Source organism: Acipenser ruthenus, chromosome 19 (genome assembly GCF_902713425.1).
Source record: "Acipenser ruthenus chromosome 19, fAciRut3.2 maternal haplotype, whole genome shotgun sequence".
NCBI lineage: Eukaryota > Metazoa > Chordata > Actinopteri > Acipenseriformes > Acipenseridae > Acipenser > Acipenser ruthenus.
The window spans coordinates 21,158,002-21,175,180 of NC_081207.1; the positions used below are offsets into that span (position 1 = coordinate 21,158,002).

At 40.6% G+C, this 17,179-nt stretch overlaps 1 protein-coding gene across 2 annotated transcripts; it reads right to left on the bottom strand.

The window, feature by feature from the left end:
• Positions 1 to 1,972: 1,972 nt before the first annotated feature.
• On the bottom strand, positions 1,973 to 15,550 carry LOC117424805 (exocyst complex component 3-like protein). Of its 2 annotated transcripts, none has more exons than XM_034041515.3 (13): positions 15,360 to 15,550; positions 12,537 to 12,697; positions 11,897 to 12,116; positions 10,813 to 11,488; positions 10,235 to 10,352; positions 9,524 to 9,649; positions 8,717 to 8,817; positions 8,067 to 8,177; positions 7,398 to 7,542; positions 6,966 to 7,088; positions 5,877 to 6,032; positions 3,454 to 3,617; positions 1,973 to 2,709 (listed from the first exon to the last, which is right to left on the bottom strand). In XM_034041515.3, the coding sequence occupies exons 1-13, from the start codon at positions 15,445 to 15,447 to the stop codon at positions 2,523 to 2,525; spliced, it is 2,376 nt and encodes a 791-aa protein (XP_033897406.3). In that variant the 5' UTR covers positions 15,448 to 15,550; the 3' UTR covers positions 1,973 to 2,522. The 2 variants fall into 2 exon arrangements, with proteins under 2 accessions (XP_033897406.3, XP_033897405.3); XM_034041514.3 differs by having other exon boundaries at positions 12,537 to 12,700.
• Positions 15,551 to 17,179: the final 1,629 nt, after the last annotated feature.

Genomic DNA, 17,179 nt, shown 5'->3' on the forward strand with positions numbered 1-17,179 from the left:
GTTTATCAGTGAGTCAGCCGTGTGTTTTATGTTTATCAGTACCTGGTACCTCTGAACCCCCCTAAATTACCATAGCAACCAACCTATTGCCCCTGGCAGTTCAATGTTTCACTTCCAAATTGTGGTAAACTCTTTTAAAATAACTTTTAAATTATTAATTTACTGTATAACCATTTGGGCATACTTTGGGTTCCAAGTCTAGTTCTGTCAGAGTATTCAGTAGATAAGTAGATAAGACTGGTTTACACATGTTCCCTAAGTTATAGGACGCACTTCCCCAAACTCTTATGGATTTAGAATCACTTTATAAATGAAAAACTATTAGATTCCTCTCTGAAAAGTTGTCTTGAATTTGAATTTGCTTCAAAATAGTGCCCAAAAAAGTTCTGCTTTTTTTCACGATGGGTTAAGAAAATTCTTTATTAATATAGTATTTAGTTCAATAAATATCATACACACAGGGTAGGAACAAATCTATCTTATATATAGCTAAAACAAATAGAACGACACTCAAAAGATTAAAACTATACATCGTTTTAATATACTTATTAAAATATATTACTTATGAGTTATCTTTGATATAAATTATATTTAAAAACTAGTATTTGGCTGGTTCCTTCATCAGCTTTGTTTTATGCACATTGTACTGTGCAATGCATTGGAATATCCTGGACAAGTACGACACTTCATAAAATAAAATGATGGTGATGTGTTTGCATTTAAATGGAAACAGCAATTTCACTCAAAGCCCCATGAAGTCTTCCTCCAGACCTCTTAAAACACCTCGCCTGCCCCTCAGAGACTAATATTCTCCTGGCACTCTCTACACTGTTGTCTTGAGTATCTCTGTGATGCAGAAGATTAGGTCTGCTCTATAAGAAATAAGGAAAGGTTACATTTAAAGTGACTTTGACTTTTCACTCTACACCCAAGGGTTTTAAAAAAGGGTTAATTGTCAAAGGAATGGTTTTGAATGCTGAATTAAGGTTATTCAGTCTATAGGTCAGCCAGCTGTATCAGATTATTTTGATTATTTTTTCCTTTGAGATAAACTCTTAACAGAGTAAAATACAGAGTGGTAAGAAAGTGATAGGGATACATAATGCAGAGTAATGGAGAACATTTTTGATTTTCTTGTCAGACAACTTTCAGTTTTTATCCTTGGTGGGAAAATAACCCCAGTTTTACAAAATCAATACAATTATCAACAGGTAGTTTTAAGCCTAAAACATACATGTCCATTATATCTGCTAGTGGTGTACAACACCTTTACACATTGGGTGCAACGGGACTTTCAAATAGAGTAGCAAACCACAGTGAATGTAGCAAACCATTTTGAGGCTATTGACCAGCAAACCGGTCTCACTACAACAACTGCTGAAATAGCAGAGAGAGACTGATCGGAAACTGGCAAGATTGAATAAAAAGGAATGAAACTAAACATTTTATGTCACTATTAAAATTTGCAAATAAAAGCTGAACAGTAACAGATTTAATTGACCAAAAACAACACATAGTAACGAAAAACCGATGCTAACAGTAATTGTAGTATCACAGATGTCTGACATTCAACGTTACGATATTCAAAATGTATTGTACTTATTGGCATGTCATGTTGCACTGTTGGTCAGGAACCTGCAGTGCTCAGCTGAAGTCTTTAAGTGAGCATTGCTTCTGTGCTCGTGTCAATTACAGCGAAGCAGAACAAGCTAAAAAGCTATCTCCTTCAAAACACCTGCCAATAGGATTTAACACATGCATATCAGATTACCTGGGTGAAGGTTAACCAAACAAAAGACAGATGCAAAAATTGGATGACCATGGCCTATATTCTGATACCCATGGGTGATAAGAGTTCTCTGAACCTTCACATTAGTATTTTTCCAACACTTATCTCAAATAGTATAAAGAAATTATCCACACATGAAGTATACTTCTTTTTTTTAAGCTTTTATTATTTCTTTGTGTTTTATACAGCATGAAGTATTAATTTCATTCAAAACACATTCAGGGTTCCTGATTCAAGTCACAGGAATTAAAATAAATAACGCTGATTCCACTGAACAGCGGGGCCATTTCTCTTGAAAAAACTACTGCACTTACTTTGTGAAAGTGAGTGTCAGGAGCATGGGCAGAGGGGGACATGAAGACTTCAGGGCTTGGTCAGGCTTTCACATTGCATATTTCTTATGCTCAGTAGGACCAACAACTATCCATTAATTTAACTTCTAACCTCACTACAATGGGCTGGATTCTCAAAGCTATTTACTCAAAATTATTATTCATACAATTTTTGTTTAAAAGGGAAAAAAACACTATATACATTTTTGAAAAAAATAAAAAAATGCTAATGACAATTTGAAGTAAATAGCTCTGAGAATCTGCTATCCTGCAGCACCCCCTCCCTCTGCTATATGTTTCATAGCTTGATGTCTTGAATGTAAACCGGCACCACATTGTGGGTATTATCTTTTTCTTTTTCTCACTCCCTCTCCACCCCCCAGTGCTCGCTGTCTTCTGTCTCAGGCACACTTAACAGTGGGCAGGCAGAATGGCATGCTGCGAGCAGGGACAAGGATGTCGTTGAAGATGGGGCGGTACCCTTGCGGTAGGGGATGGGTGTTCTGCTGCAGTATGTCTAGCACTGTCCCACGCACCTCTCTTGGGACGTCCCCTCTCACGTCCAGCAGGACCAACACATGCTCCTCGCTGAGGGAAAGCACACACAAACAAATTCAGAAACAGGAGATTTTGAAAGAAACCCTAAAAAAGTAGCCAGAAGTTTAGAGAAGTGTAACTGTAAGAAACTGCAGACACTTGATTTTATATTAGAGTCCATTACTAATATTAAAAGTAGAATCATTCAGACGAAAGATCACATTGAGTCATATAAGCTGAGAAAAAAAATATGTATTTAAATTTGTACAGTATTTGAATTGTCATTACTTAACCTTGTGGCTGGAATGTATCATGGAAATGAGTTACATATTAAAAGCATGCTGTAATATGTAGGGACTAGAGCAGGGGTGTCAAACTCCATCCTCGAGGGCCGCTTCTGGTTTTCATTCCAGCTTAAGCTCTCAATTAACATAACTGATCTAATTATTTGTTCAATTGCACATATTTAATATTTTTCAAGGTCTTTTAAAGTTGATTCAAGGTACTCTACCTATAAAACATTTTGATTCCTGGAGGGAAGTGTTATATTTGACCAGTTAATCAAATAATTAGACTAATTAAGTAATTGAAAGCTCGGCTAAAACGAAAGCCAGAAGACACTGCGGCCCTCCAGGAACTGAGTTTGACACCCCCAGGCTAAAAGATAAATATTGGACTGAAACATACTACTGACCCAGGAGCAGGTATTGACTGCATCATATGATCCAGACACATCAGAATAGATTAGGACAAGATTGACCATTGATACAAATAAAGAAAAAAGTAGAGCGTTACCTGATGTCAGGGTACTTGGTGATGAGTCCAGACACTTCCAGACTCAGCATGGAGGTGTCATTGATCCGGATAAACTCAGCCAGCGCAGACAGCACTCCAGTCAGCATTTCACAGCTCTGTGGCCCCTGACTACAGGCCCAGTGGTCATCATCTTGTCTGCTGCTCTGTGGACAAACAAAGCATTCATTACAGTCTAAACCCTCTTTGGGTTCCTGCCTTGTAGACAGACAGTGATCTGTACTCTGTCACAATGGACAGAGGAGAGCATTACTCACTGCTCTTCAATGAGAAAGAATGTCATTACATTTAGCAAGACTGTTAAAGAATGAGGTTAATACAAAACTGCAAAGAAATAGTGGACTTAGCAGAAAACTTAATGGCTTTGGGTGGAACAAGATGTTTTTTAACCTTATCCAAGATTTTTTCTAGGAAATGGTTAAAATGGGCTCCCGAGTGGCGCATCCAGTAAAGGCGCTCCACGTGAGTGCAGGATGCGCTCTATAGCCTGCAAGTCGTGAGTTCGAATCCAGGCTATTCCTTTGCCGATCGAGGACGGGAGCTCCCAAGGGGCGGCGCACAATTGGCCGAGCGTCGCCCGGGGGGAGGGAGGGTTAGGTCGGTCAGGGTGTCCTCGGCTCACCGTGCACCAGCGACCTCTGTAGTCTGGCCGGGCGCCTACGGGCTTGCCTGTAGCTGCCCGAGAGCTGCGTTGTCCTCCGACGCTGTAGCTCTTGGGTGGCTGCATGGTGAGTCTGCAGTGTGAAAAAAAACGGTCGGCTTGACAGCACACGCTTCGGAGGACAGCGTGTGTTCATCTTCACGCTCCCGAGTCAGCGCAGGGGTGGTAGCGGTGAGCCGACCGTAATAAATAATTGGCCATTCCAAATTGGGAGAAAATAATAAAAAAATAAATTGGCAACGCCAAAAGGCCTTTTCTCGTTCCCAAACTTTTCTTATGTTCTGGTGTCTCTACTTTAGTGTCCGGTAACTGTAAGGAAATAAAGTGATTCAGATTCAGACTCTCTTGGTTACTTGAGTGTGAAGACGAACCTCACTAATTGATTTGAACCTGATGATTAATGTATAAGGCCCTTCGTTGACTTGGGCCTTCTTATGTACAAGACATGTTGGTTTCCTGTCTTGCTAGATGTTCTTTGGAATCACAGAATGCAAGTCTTTATATTGAAGATGCTAAAGGATCAGATTTGCTAGTTGTTATGCCCCCTGCCTAATTCAATCTCAGTTGATATCAGGACAGCTGCCACAATTTAACCTTTTATAATTGTATATATATATATATATATATATATATATATATATATATATATATATATATATATATATATATATATATTCATTTTTGTAGCTGGATCTGATAACCACAACCTCATTAGTGATTTTTATTTTGAATCACTCTAGGGTGCCTTGGCATGAAAAGCGCTATGTAAGAGTGTATTGCACAGTATTGTACTGTATTATATTGTATTTAACTCAGGGGCAACATTATTGTCTCATTGTTCTGCATCTCTCCATTGATGGGCAGGGTCCACAGCACTGCTCAAGCACCAGGGCTGGCTATACACACACACACAGACACGGATAGTCATAATGTGCACAGCAGAGAAACATGGACAGGGTCACGCATTCATATACACAGATTTATACATAGATTTATTCTTGCGCATATAAACTCACACACAAACACAAACACACTTAGAATGAATACAGAAATACCATTCTGAAAAAAAACATAAGCCACCGAACATTAAGATCTGTGTTCTACTGCTACGGCAAAAAAAAGTCATCGTAGATCAAGGATTCACAACAAGACTGACCTCCAGGGGTCCTACCAATAACTTGTTGCAGCAGGGCGGTAGAAAGCCCTGCACATGAAAAGTGGGCAAGGCGAAGCCCTGCTGTTTAAATGTAGTGTTTATTTATTTTTAGAAAGGGGTTTACCCATCCGCCCCTGTGTTATTTTGTATTTGTGTTTTATGATTTATTTATTGTATTTATGACAATGTGTTTTTGTTTATTTATGGTTTGCTGTTTTATAAATATGATGGCGAAGCTCCATGTTATTGGTTTGTTTTTATTTAAAATGTGTTCTGGCAGAGGTGAGGGTTGTCGCTCGTCCTGTATATTGAATATAGTAAGCACTGCTGTATCATTGTATTTTTGAAGATACTGAAAAGGACTTGTATTATTATTATTATTATTATTATTTATTTCTTAGCAGACGTCCAGGGCGACTTGTCCAGGGCGACTTACAGTCTTAAACAAAAACACATTTCAACTTGTAGTCGAAACGCTTGTCATTTCTTGTAGCATTTCTAAATTATATATCATTGTATACTACCATAGCCAAGGCAATCTAACCAACACTGGACTGTGCTGTAAACTGAAGCAGGGCTCTTGCTCACCATCCTGTGAAACAGGTCCCCAAGCTGCAGTGCATCCTGGGCCATCCTGTCTGACAGATGGCTCCTCTCCTCTGAGTTGCGGCAGACCATTGGTTTCTGCATGAGGGTGCGCACATACTCCACCACCAGCGCCCACTGGCTCTCCACCACCAGGAACTGCAGCAGCACAACATTGGGAGCATGACATTTTTGTTTAATGAAAACACTGCAGTAGCTATATATACACATTTATATAAATGTGTTATAACAGATATAATTTTATCTATTGACAGAATTATTAAATAAAGTTCAATTTCTTTACGGTATACTGAATTCAACAATGTTTCGTGTGCACAGTAACAGCCAAGGAATAGAGATCAGTTGTATAAAGCTGTGATATCAACAAAAAAAAAGTGTCTTAAAAAGTTGCAAAACTAGGGGCTTTTTATACATACCCTCTTTTGTAGACATCACATTTATAAGCTGTTGCATATGTAACCAATTCTTGTTCACATTTTTAATTAAGAAAAGAATCCTGTGATTTGAACTAATTTCTCCAGGATAGACAAATACCATGACGACTTCACAGTTTTCTGTTTTATTTTATCCAGATTTGGCCTGAGTGACTAATTTAGATGTTGCCACAGTACAATCTCCTAGTAGCCATCAAAGTAAATACACATTTAATTAAAAAACTTTACCTAGTTAATAAATATCTCTATAAATATGATGAGTTTCAGGAAACCTGTCTTAATTTACTTTATGTTGTGCATCTTCAACAATGCCTGTTTTGCATGTGGTGTTAAGATCTGTACAGAAAGTCGAATGCTAAAAGGCAAATATAAAAAAAAAAAATGTAAGAAAAGAAAATTTAAAAACTCCTACAGTACCTACCTACCCAAAACTATTATAATTATCATCCCACGCCATCTTATTAAAAAGTCTAATTTCCAAGGACACCTTCCAAGCTAAACAATACTGAAATTCATCACAAGGGTATCCCAAGCACAGCTCCCTCTCAGAGGGGAAATGAAAAGTGCTCTCTGTAACAATCAAACAATACACCCCAGTGCGGGGCCTTTGATGGTGTTTCGTCACAGTTAGATGTACCTGGAAGTAGGGCTCCCGGACACGCCTGCAGTGGCTGAAATGCTGGTCCACGGAGTTGCAGATCCCATCAATCACCTCACAGTCTGATAGCCAGGAGCGAGACAGTAAGTGCAGGAACTGCGGCTGCAGACAGACATGACCTTTAGAATTATTTTCAGTGTGATTACAGTAACTGCTCTACAGCTAAAACATTCACTTTATTGTGGTTGCTATGTTCTGGACTTGATTTGGACTCCTTCTACTTCTCTGTAGACCAGATCTAGGTATTCTTCTTTTGCCTTGCTGTAGATTGAATTTGTATTTTGTTTAATAATGTGCCAAACAAGATATTTTTCAACATAAGCCCAATTGATTTGATGATGTTTTGTTCACATACCCAGGGTCAGCTGGGGAAAGCTAGCTGTTGTATAGAAAGACCTCTCAATGACTTACCTGAACCTCAAAGAGCAGCTCATCAATGACCAGTCTGCAGGCTCTTTTTGTTGTCCTCTCTAGCACTACCTGTGGACAGGGAGGGGCTCTGTTGATGTACTGTGGAGCAGTGCTCTGCTGCTGCTGCAGACTCTCAATGGCGCCCCTGAAACACAGACACAGGAACACACTGCTGAAACTCAAATACTCAGACACTAACCGTTAACCCCATGCACCGGTCCCTGGTGTTTCTCGACTGTTCCGGTGCAGAGCTATAATCACAATGCTGTCCAATGTGCTGTCACTAGCCTTTCTCAGGTATGCCTCCACTGTCCCTGTGCAGGGATACCCTCCCATTCTGCCCAAAGTGCTCCAAGGTGCACTCTCTTTTCCCTAACCGGATGTATTAAAGTGCAGAGGTTCCAGGCAATTGTAAGACCTGGGATATGGCAATGGGTGGCTCAGCTTTTTGTAAAGAATGTGTGATGTCTGAGAATTTAGGGCATACAAGGATACATTGAACACCAAATGTATGGTATACCTGAGTGTTTGAGGGGCAGTGGAAGAACTTTGGATCAACACAGCACGGGTAACCAAACCCAAATTTACATAGAAAAAGAATCCCTGGCCCAGGTAAGTGTTAGAGGACCTTGACGTGTTCTCCCCTGCTGTTTGCAGGCATGTCCTCACCTCAAGGAGATGCAGCTGTTGATTGCAGCCAGCAAGTAGTGCAGGTAATACTTGGGATTTGTATGGTCTTTCCGCCACTCCTTCCCATAGTCCACCAGAGCTTCACGAAGCCTGCAGATAGGTGGAGAGAACAGATGGGATCACATGTCCACTGGAGATGAGCAACACGGCACCCAAGTCATTTGGCAACGCTTTCTCTGAATTGTTAACATTCAGATCTGTCTTTGTTCTGGTGCATCTGCACCATCAGCAGGGATGTGAAAAAACAATTATTTAAATGTCAAAATGAAAACCAATGACCCGAGTTTTTCCAGACTAGGTTAGCCTAGGCAAGTGTTAAAACTCAAACTAAATAATGATACAGCAGAAAGAATGGCAATTTTACTTCCACTTCCTACTTTCTACTATTGTGCTTTCTGGCTCCCTCACGTATTTGGAAATAATCAGAGCACTGCTCACATTTCTCTGAATGCCAGTAATCCCAGTATAAATTATAGTACAATCTGGGATTATATATCCTGCCACTAGAACAGGCTGCCTCCCCGTCTCTCAGTTATAATCACTAGTACACACTGCTAGTTCTCAGCTCTAATCACTGCTTCGTTCTGGAACATTCCAAGCCTGTTCTGTGAGAGTGAGGAAATCCTTACCTGGTGAGAAAGGTCTCCAACTCATAGAGGCCCATGACAATCATCTGGTCTCGCAGAGCCTCACTGATCACCAAGGCAACACGCGCATTCTCCTCCAGCATCTACAGAGCGAAGGGAAGGTTGTGGTCATCTGGTGTGCACTTTCTTTCTCTCCATATATTTTCATTACTATAAATTTTTTTTTTCCGAACAAACCCCCAGGGGGCATCATTTTAGGGGAATCTCTAACCAAATGGTTTGTAAACATGAAGTAAAATAGCTATATGAAACGCATGTGATTTGTTGACGTGACCAGAGGTTAAAACAATGTGGTAGTAAAAAGTTTGGTTTTTTTTGTCTTCTTTTTTTTACTAGACCACTCCTGTAAGGAACTTTATTGAGAGAATAACATAATACAGCTGTGTATACAAGCTGTAAGGACTACTGTCAAGTCCATATTCTATCAATATTGCCATAGAAACAATGTGGCAACGACACAGTTAAATAACTAAAAGTGTATTATCTCTTTACAGCAGAAACCTCAAAAGTCACAGGACCTCAACATAACATGTCAGAAAATCTAAGAACATGTGAAAAGTTATGAATGAGAGGCCACTGACCGATCAGTGGTCATCCAGTTCCTAATCAGTACTTAAAGGATCCTAATGGCTGTGGGGAGGGTATGGAATGGGCTAGCTAGTCATGTTGTTGAGGCTGAATCACATGGATCCTTTAAGAGCCAACTCAATCAGCTACTAGGAACCGGACGAGCTCAGATGAGCCGAATGACCTCCTTTAGTTTGTACATTTTCTTATGTTCTTGTGTACCTGTATGATGATAGTGGGCAGGCTGGTCTGGTAGAAGCCTTCATGGTCAAAGTCTGGCTCCTGGTTCCTCTGCCAGTCTAAAAGTTCCACCTCCAGTGCTTTCTGCATCCACTCGGACACGCTGGCCTGCAATGCACCCCACAGACACACAAAGCCTCCGTTCAGTCAGAATAGAGACCCCTCTAAACATCTGAGGAGACTTAAAGTATTTGTAGCTAACAAAATAATTCCATAAATATGACCTATTTTGCATTTCTAGTCATTAGTATTCTCAAATATTCAGCTTGGCATATTCAGTGAATCAATCTATGCGGGTCTCTATGACCAAAAAATGTATATATTCCAAATTTCCAAAACTATACCATACTGACATTCTTGAAAGCTAGTGTTAGATTTCATGGAAATAATTATATTTTAAAGAGAAAACTGGAAATATTCCAAATAGACCCACTAAATCAGTGTTCAAATTTCTGGTCAATCACGTAACACACAGCAGGGAGGTTTAGCCATTTGTTTATCTCAGGTTTGTTGTGGCTAAGCGTTTGCAGACAGGGCAGCAGTGGAATGGAAGCTTCCTTAGTTAAACAGGAAGGGATTAAGGGTACAGCCTGTTTCTGGAGGAGGAGGTAAACAGAAGTGACGTTGCCAATGGCAAGGCTGACCAGAGGTAACAAATACTTAATCCTCTGAATTGTACAGAGACTTACTTACCCGGACAGTGTTGACGTATTTATTCTGCATCTGTTCCAGTGCATCCTGGGATATAAGTGGCCCCAATTCCTCAAAGTCCTCATCAGAACAAAGATCAGGATGGCCCATCATTTCAGGGCTGAGTAGAAACAATAAAGATTTTCACTCGTGCCCTCTGCAGTGTGATAGCTTTGAGTAATGGGCAGGGTGGCACAGCGGGTAAAATGGGGCATGTTGGCACAGGGGTCACAAATTAAATGAGTGGTCCTTACTCAGCCCTACATGTTACACAATTTGGCACAATTAGTACTGGGAACCTTTGCAGGTAGTTTAGTCCAAGGACACCACAGCCATTGACAATACATTTCTTAAAACAGGGCAGGCTGAAAGAGTTATCCCAGCAACCTGAACTAACCACATCATTACATATAACAGAAACCTGGGCATTTACAAGGGACTACAACATGTTTTCAAGGTTTATAAGCATCAGCACACAAACTGTTGGAGGACCCCTGGCAATCCCCTGTTTGCTGGGTCTAAATGCTTCAATACTGCGCTCGCTTCCATTTCCCATACATCTTGTATTGTTGGGCACTGACCTGTGGTAGACGTGCAGGACCCAGTTGAGGACAGTGAAGATCTCGCTGCTCTCCAGGTCCCAGCTGACCACCTGCTGCAGGTAAGCAGAGAGGCACTTGTGGTACATGAGCATGTAGGCTCGGGAAATGTGGTAGTGGGGTGGGCAACACTGCTCAAGCAAGTACTTGACAGTGATGAGGTCGTTCATGATGCTGTTCTGCAGGGCGACCAGGTGGTTCGCTAGCTCAGGGCCTCTGATGTCCAGGTAGGTGGCCTGAAAGCGAACAGCAATAGCCTCCTCAATGACCAGGAAGAACTTGGTCCTCCAGTTCTTGGGCCTCCCGGGAGGCATAAAGCGAGGGTTGGCATCGTGGGTGTCAAGGAGTGTACAGTCGATCCTTTCCTCGCGCTCGATGATGCGCACTGCTGAGACAAAGGGGGTAGGGTCCTGCCGCACAAGTACAAGTCCACAGCGAATCACTTCCCAGAGCTCCTTTGCGAAGGCTTCCCCCAGCTGGCGCACTCCGGCAAAGTAATCAAAAACCAGACTGGCCCCTTCCGAGCTTGGACCGCTAGTTCGCTGGAGCTGCCTGTGGATGTCATCCTGCCAGCCCTCAAGCTCCATCAGATGGGCATGAGCTTCCAACAGCTGCCTGGACTCGATCAGGCGCCGTGTCTCCATGACCGCGACTGGCACTGGAATTGAAGCACACAAGGGAAATTAAGGCTCAACTAAAACCACTAGACCCTACTCCAGTCTCTCTGGTCATGTTTCACACTGTAATGAAGATGCTCTTATAAGGTTAAACCCCATTGCCTAGAGTTATGAAATGTGTTTCCCCACTGTGCTGTGAAGTGATACAGTGCGCTAAGAGGGACAGAACAATGGGAGCACTTTGTTGCTTGAGGTATTTTATTTTGTGAGGTACTGTTGTTATTGATTCCTGACGTCTGAGACACACATCTGTGCTTTCAGACCTCCAGAGAGAACCTGCTGCCATTGCTCTACCATCACATTCTTCCTTGACTCTCTTAATTGAGTAGTGCATAAATACATGGGAACCATCACAGTGTGAACCTAGAAGCAGAGAATGTCTCTCTTACCAGAGAAGAGGTGTGGCAGGTTGTTGTATGCTGCTGCCAGTCGCTCATGTTCCGAGGCAATTTCCCGAAGATGCTCCAGGGACTGGAATCCACTGGCTTTGCCGCTCCACTCACTGCGCACCTCTCCCAGAGTGCAGGACACCTCCCGGGTGTCAGCCAGAGCCAAGCGGAGCTGCTCCAGCCCTGAACCCACCCCCTCCAAGTAGGACTGCACTGCGGACTGGGAAGAGGGGATGACTTCACTCACAATCAAACCTTTCACACCCTATTTCCTTGCATAATCATTTTTTTCTAATAAATTCTTAAACATTATCTAAAAATGATATTGGATTCTATAGTTGTCCTAGTTACTTAAACATACATTTCTGTAGTGATGTGCAATGACACAGTAATGCAAAAGACACAAAGTCCATATTTTTGATTGTATTGAAAACATTAAATTAAGTTTTTAGTAGGTAACAATGTCACACATTCATAAAAGGTGAGACACCAGACATCAAGGTATTTCAGTATTTGGACCTACTCATTTTTCTAGACCAAATTAATTCACCAGGTTTGAGGATGTTCTTCTTGTTATTAACGGTCTCTTGAAAAGGTTTAGAAAAGTCTGCGGGAGTGTTAAAAACCTGACTGACCCCACCTTCAGCCGGGACTGTATGGAGGAAGTGCGTTGGCTCTCGCGCTTCCGGTACTGGCCCAGTCTCTCCAGCTGGTCCGGTCGGTAGAAAACCCCAGAGGCCCATTTCAGCGCTGCTCCCCGGGCCAGCTTCTCTGCCTTCTCCAGCTCAGGCCACACATCCGCTGCTGAGAAAACATAGAGCATTAGAAGCAATTGGCTGGCCGTTGTATTTGCAGATAACTTGCAGTACAGTTTATGCTTTTCTCTACATTCAGAGCAGCTTGGTTCTGTTGGTGCAATAAACAGAATGTAAAACAAGTTAGCCTCAGTGCTATTAAACTGCAGACTAGCAGCAAGCAGTGTTGTAACAATACTATGTCATTTCATAGCAGGATCTTCAATGCTGTGAGTTCTATATTGGAGATTTGATTTCAGCAATTAAGGTGTAAATGGAAGTTTTTTCTCAATTTTTTTAATGAACTGTCATTGGGAATTGAAGCTATGTTTTAGTTTGAAGGTGAAGTAACAGTGTCTTCTGGGTACAAAAAGGAGGGAAGGTAATAATGAATACACAAAAAAATGCGGACATGGCTGGTTTGAGCTGTCCAACACCAGCACGCTGCAAGTGATACAGAGCCTACAGTGTGCCAAAGTATTGACTAAACAAAGAGGAACAACATGATGACACAGCCCCAGTACAGTCAAATAAGTAACATCTGTAGAACAGGAACACCCTGACATTGCCTTGAGAGGGTGAGCGAGGATGAAGACACAGGAGTTTCCAAGATCCTTCTGATCTCCGAGGGTGCAATAATTTGTTGTTGCTCAAGAGAATGCTGGCAATCAAATGGTTAGGAATTGAGCCCTGTTACTGGGGCTCTGGGAAGTAGATAATGTGGAATGGATATACAATACCAGATGCACCATATTCTTATTAAACTATTTTAATATTCATATTTATAATATATATTTTTTTATTTTAACAGAATTAAACAACAAAATCAATATTGCAAATCAAAATAAAGGAAATTGCATTATGTTAAAAATATCAGATCAATAAGGGTATTTCCTGTAAAATATTACAAGGATAACACATTCAGCCACCCCTTTGTAAGGAGACATTGTTCTCTGCTTTGGAAATATAGAGGAAGACAATAATCATTAATGTAAAACTGCAGTGGAGGAGAGAATGCTTGACCAAGCTCAGATTTGAAAACAGTGCTTCCTTATAGTAGATGAACCTCTTGATTAGGAAATCCCTCAGGCTGCGTCTCAGACAGTCCCTCAGATCTTTATCAGGCTGCAGCAGGCAGGACCAAGATCAGAAACCCAGCCTGATGCCCCCGGACTGCATATTGTAAACAGGAATCGCACAACACTGACAAATACACAGCTCTCCTCATGGCTGCCTCTTTGCCAGGCTGGCTGCATGGGATGGAATATCAAATTGAGTTTCTTATTTGCTGTGTACCTTGTCCCATGTTCATATACAGCACAATTTGAAAGTAAAAAAAAAAACAAAAAAAAAACACTTTTTACCTTTTATAACAATTCTTTTTTTTGTTATTTAAAGGTAACAGGAGAGAATAGAGGCTCTCATAAGAACACAAGAATAATTATAAACAACAGGAGGGCCTGTCAGCGCTCGTCCGGTCTCTTATCATAAGAAACAATTTGAACTGCTTCCTCGTTCTCACACCCAAACTTCATGTGATTAGATCTCTTATTGAATAAGTCACTCAACACACAATTCACATTATTACTTGGTGTATATTGTATGTAAATGTATATTGTGTAAGTCATTCATACTGCAGTTTTCAATGAGCAGTCGGTCTGGACTAGCGACTCCAAATATCATGCACTACATGTGTTTACCCTGCCAATAGGGGCTCATATATTAATGCACAAAATATTATATGTTGATGGTAAGAGAGGGAAGAATTAGTTTGAAAAGATACACATTTTATATTTAATCCTGCAAACTCTAAATTCCATTTGAAATAGGGACAAAAAAAAAAAAACCCAAAACAAAAGAGAGTAATTTACTGCAGTATTCCAAAACCAAGATCAGAGTTATAGCAAAATATTATTCCTGGGCAACTCTTCTTAACAGTCTTTCATATTTGACCCTTCTGTAACCTTTTTGGAAAACAAGCTTGTTTACGTTCACTAAATATCATTTTAACTTCAGCGTTTTTGCCTCCATGAACTTAAGAGACATGTGTCTGCTGCGGTAAAACAAATCTACAATTTAAACAAACACTTAAATAGCTGCTTTTTATTTTTTAATTTTTAATTTATTTATTTACAGGAAACATCTTTAGACATATACAACTAATTGTAAACTGTTTGGGGCACTACATCTTTAGACCAGTTTAATGTGCTAAGGAAAAAGAAACATTAAAATAGCTATACAATTGTAGCCCCTCCCCCCCCCATTGTTTTTCATAGTGTGCCCAGTCACCCCAGGACATTTTCTAAGTAAAACAAAACAGAGATTAGACCACCTGAAATTTGGTAACTTTAAAAGGTTTCTTTTTTAGGTATACAATATTTTCAGAACTATTAAAGTAATTTAAGAAAAGAGGTCGTATTAATATCTCTATCACTGCAACCCAAACAAACATTTGTTTTCTACAAACAAAATAAATCGGGAAATTAAAAAAGAACACACAAAAACTGCATTAAGAATGCAAAAACAGGATTTGAATGTGATGCAGTTTCCCCTAGCAGCGACACATTTAACTATTCCACTTGTTTGCCAATTCTGAGCAGAGGCAAGATGAGACACAAACAATACAAACAAACAAACAAGCAAGCAAGCAGGTTTTCTGTTGCTGGTACCTCCAGTGTTCTGTGTATCATCGTCAGCGGACATCCCTGGTGCTGGGACAGTGGCTTGCAGCGGCAGTGGTGAGGAAGACTCCGGCATGGACAGGGCTGCTTCTGCCAGGGACTCAATCCAAGAAGAGCGCTGAGCAGTTAGCTGCTGCTGCTGCGTCAGGGCGCTAGCTGGAGGGTGGTTTCCTCTCACACTGACCCAGACGCATCCTTGGAGGAGATTCAAAGCAGGAAGGAGGAAAGGGATCAAGCCCTCTTGAGGGAAAAGATTTAAAGGGCAGGAAGGAGGCAAATGCTGCAATGTGCGTGTAAAATATGTGTGATTGCTTTGTGGTTGTTTAGGCTGTGTGTTCAGTCTCTGCTTGGGAATTGATGTTTTAGTTTGAAGGTGAAGTAACAGGTCTTCTGGGTACAAAAAAAGGACAGGTAATAATGAACTCACAACGAAATGGATAACTTTTATATTATGAGGACAGGGCTGGTGTATAATCTTATGTTTTTGGTTAGGCATGTTCGGTGGCTTATGTTTTTTTTCAGAATGGTATTTCTGTATTCATTCTAAGTGTGTTTGTGTTTGTGTGTGAGTTTATATGCGCAAGAGTAAATCTATGAATAAATCTGTGTATATGAATGCGTGACCCTGTCCATGTTTCTCTGCTGTGCACATTATGACTATCCGTGTCTCTCTCTCTCTCACCCCCTGAATGATCAGAACACAGCCTCAATCATGAGCTCTTACATGAGATGTAGTTGATTATGCTGGCTTGCAAGATAATATAAAAGAAGTATCCTCTGCAGCAAGGGTAGCACAAATAGGATCCACTAGCATATCATTTCTCACAGACACAACCGCAAAATAACCCATCCTGGAGAAGATACAGTTGAGAAATGCTTTAGGTATTTATTAAGCAGGGATGAGAAATCCAATTGTCTTGCAACCAGATGTTTTTTTTTATTTTTATTTAACAACCTTATTAAAATCTACCAGAAAATGATTTGAATAACCATATTACGGGAATTATTCGCCCCCAGAAGCAAGTCTCAGCAAGACACTCCAATTGATTACCTGCTGGAAAATATCCAAGTAACCGTGGAGAGAATACGGTTTACTTGTCCAAAGCAGATTTTGCAAGGGCTTTAGTGCTGGCACATAATTATTTTAGTAACATACAGTCAGCACTCAGATATCCGACTCTATAAAATTTTGACTTCAGTGATGGTTAAATGCGTGTGACGCATATCTGATTATTTCATGTTGGCCCGTTCCAACCCTTGTCCGTTTTTCAGGGAACACAAAAAAGATACAATATCAAAAATACATAGCTGAAAGGACTGTGTTTTACAATAAGTTGGCTTCCATTTAGATGTACTATATTGGTTTTGTTGGTACAGTACTATATTTTCAACAGAAGAAGTATTTTAATAAGGAACGTCATGATTCTGAAAATATCACTTACCAATAGAGACAACACAACATACAGTACATACTTTTAAATCCGGTACGTATTGTAGTAGTATGTAAAATTCCCCAACAGCAAAATTAAATCAAAATGTTACCCATGCAAAGAAATTGCCCTAACGAGGACACAATTACCTTACCATTGGCCTCCACCTGTGAACCATTAAAGTTGCTGTCACATTTTCTGGATAAAAAACCCCACTGTTGAAGGATCATTGGTCAGGCTGTGAATCTGAAGGAAAACGAAGACCAAAGAGCATTCTACAGAAGTTAGAGAGAAAGTTATACAAATGCATAGATTAGGGAAAGGGTACAAAATAATATCCAAGTGTTTGGATATCCCAGTGAGTACAGTTGGATCAAT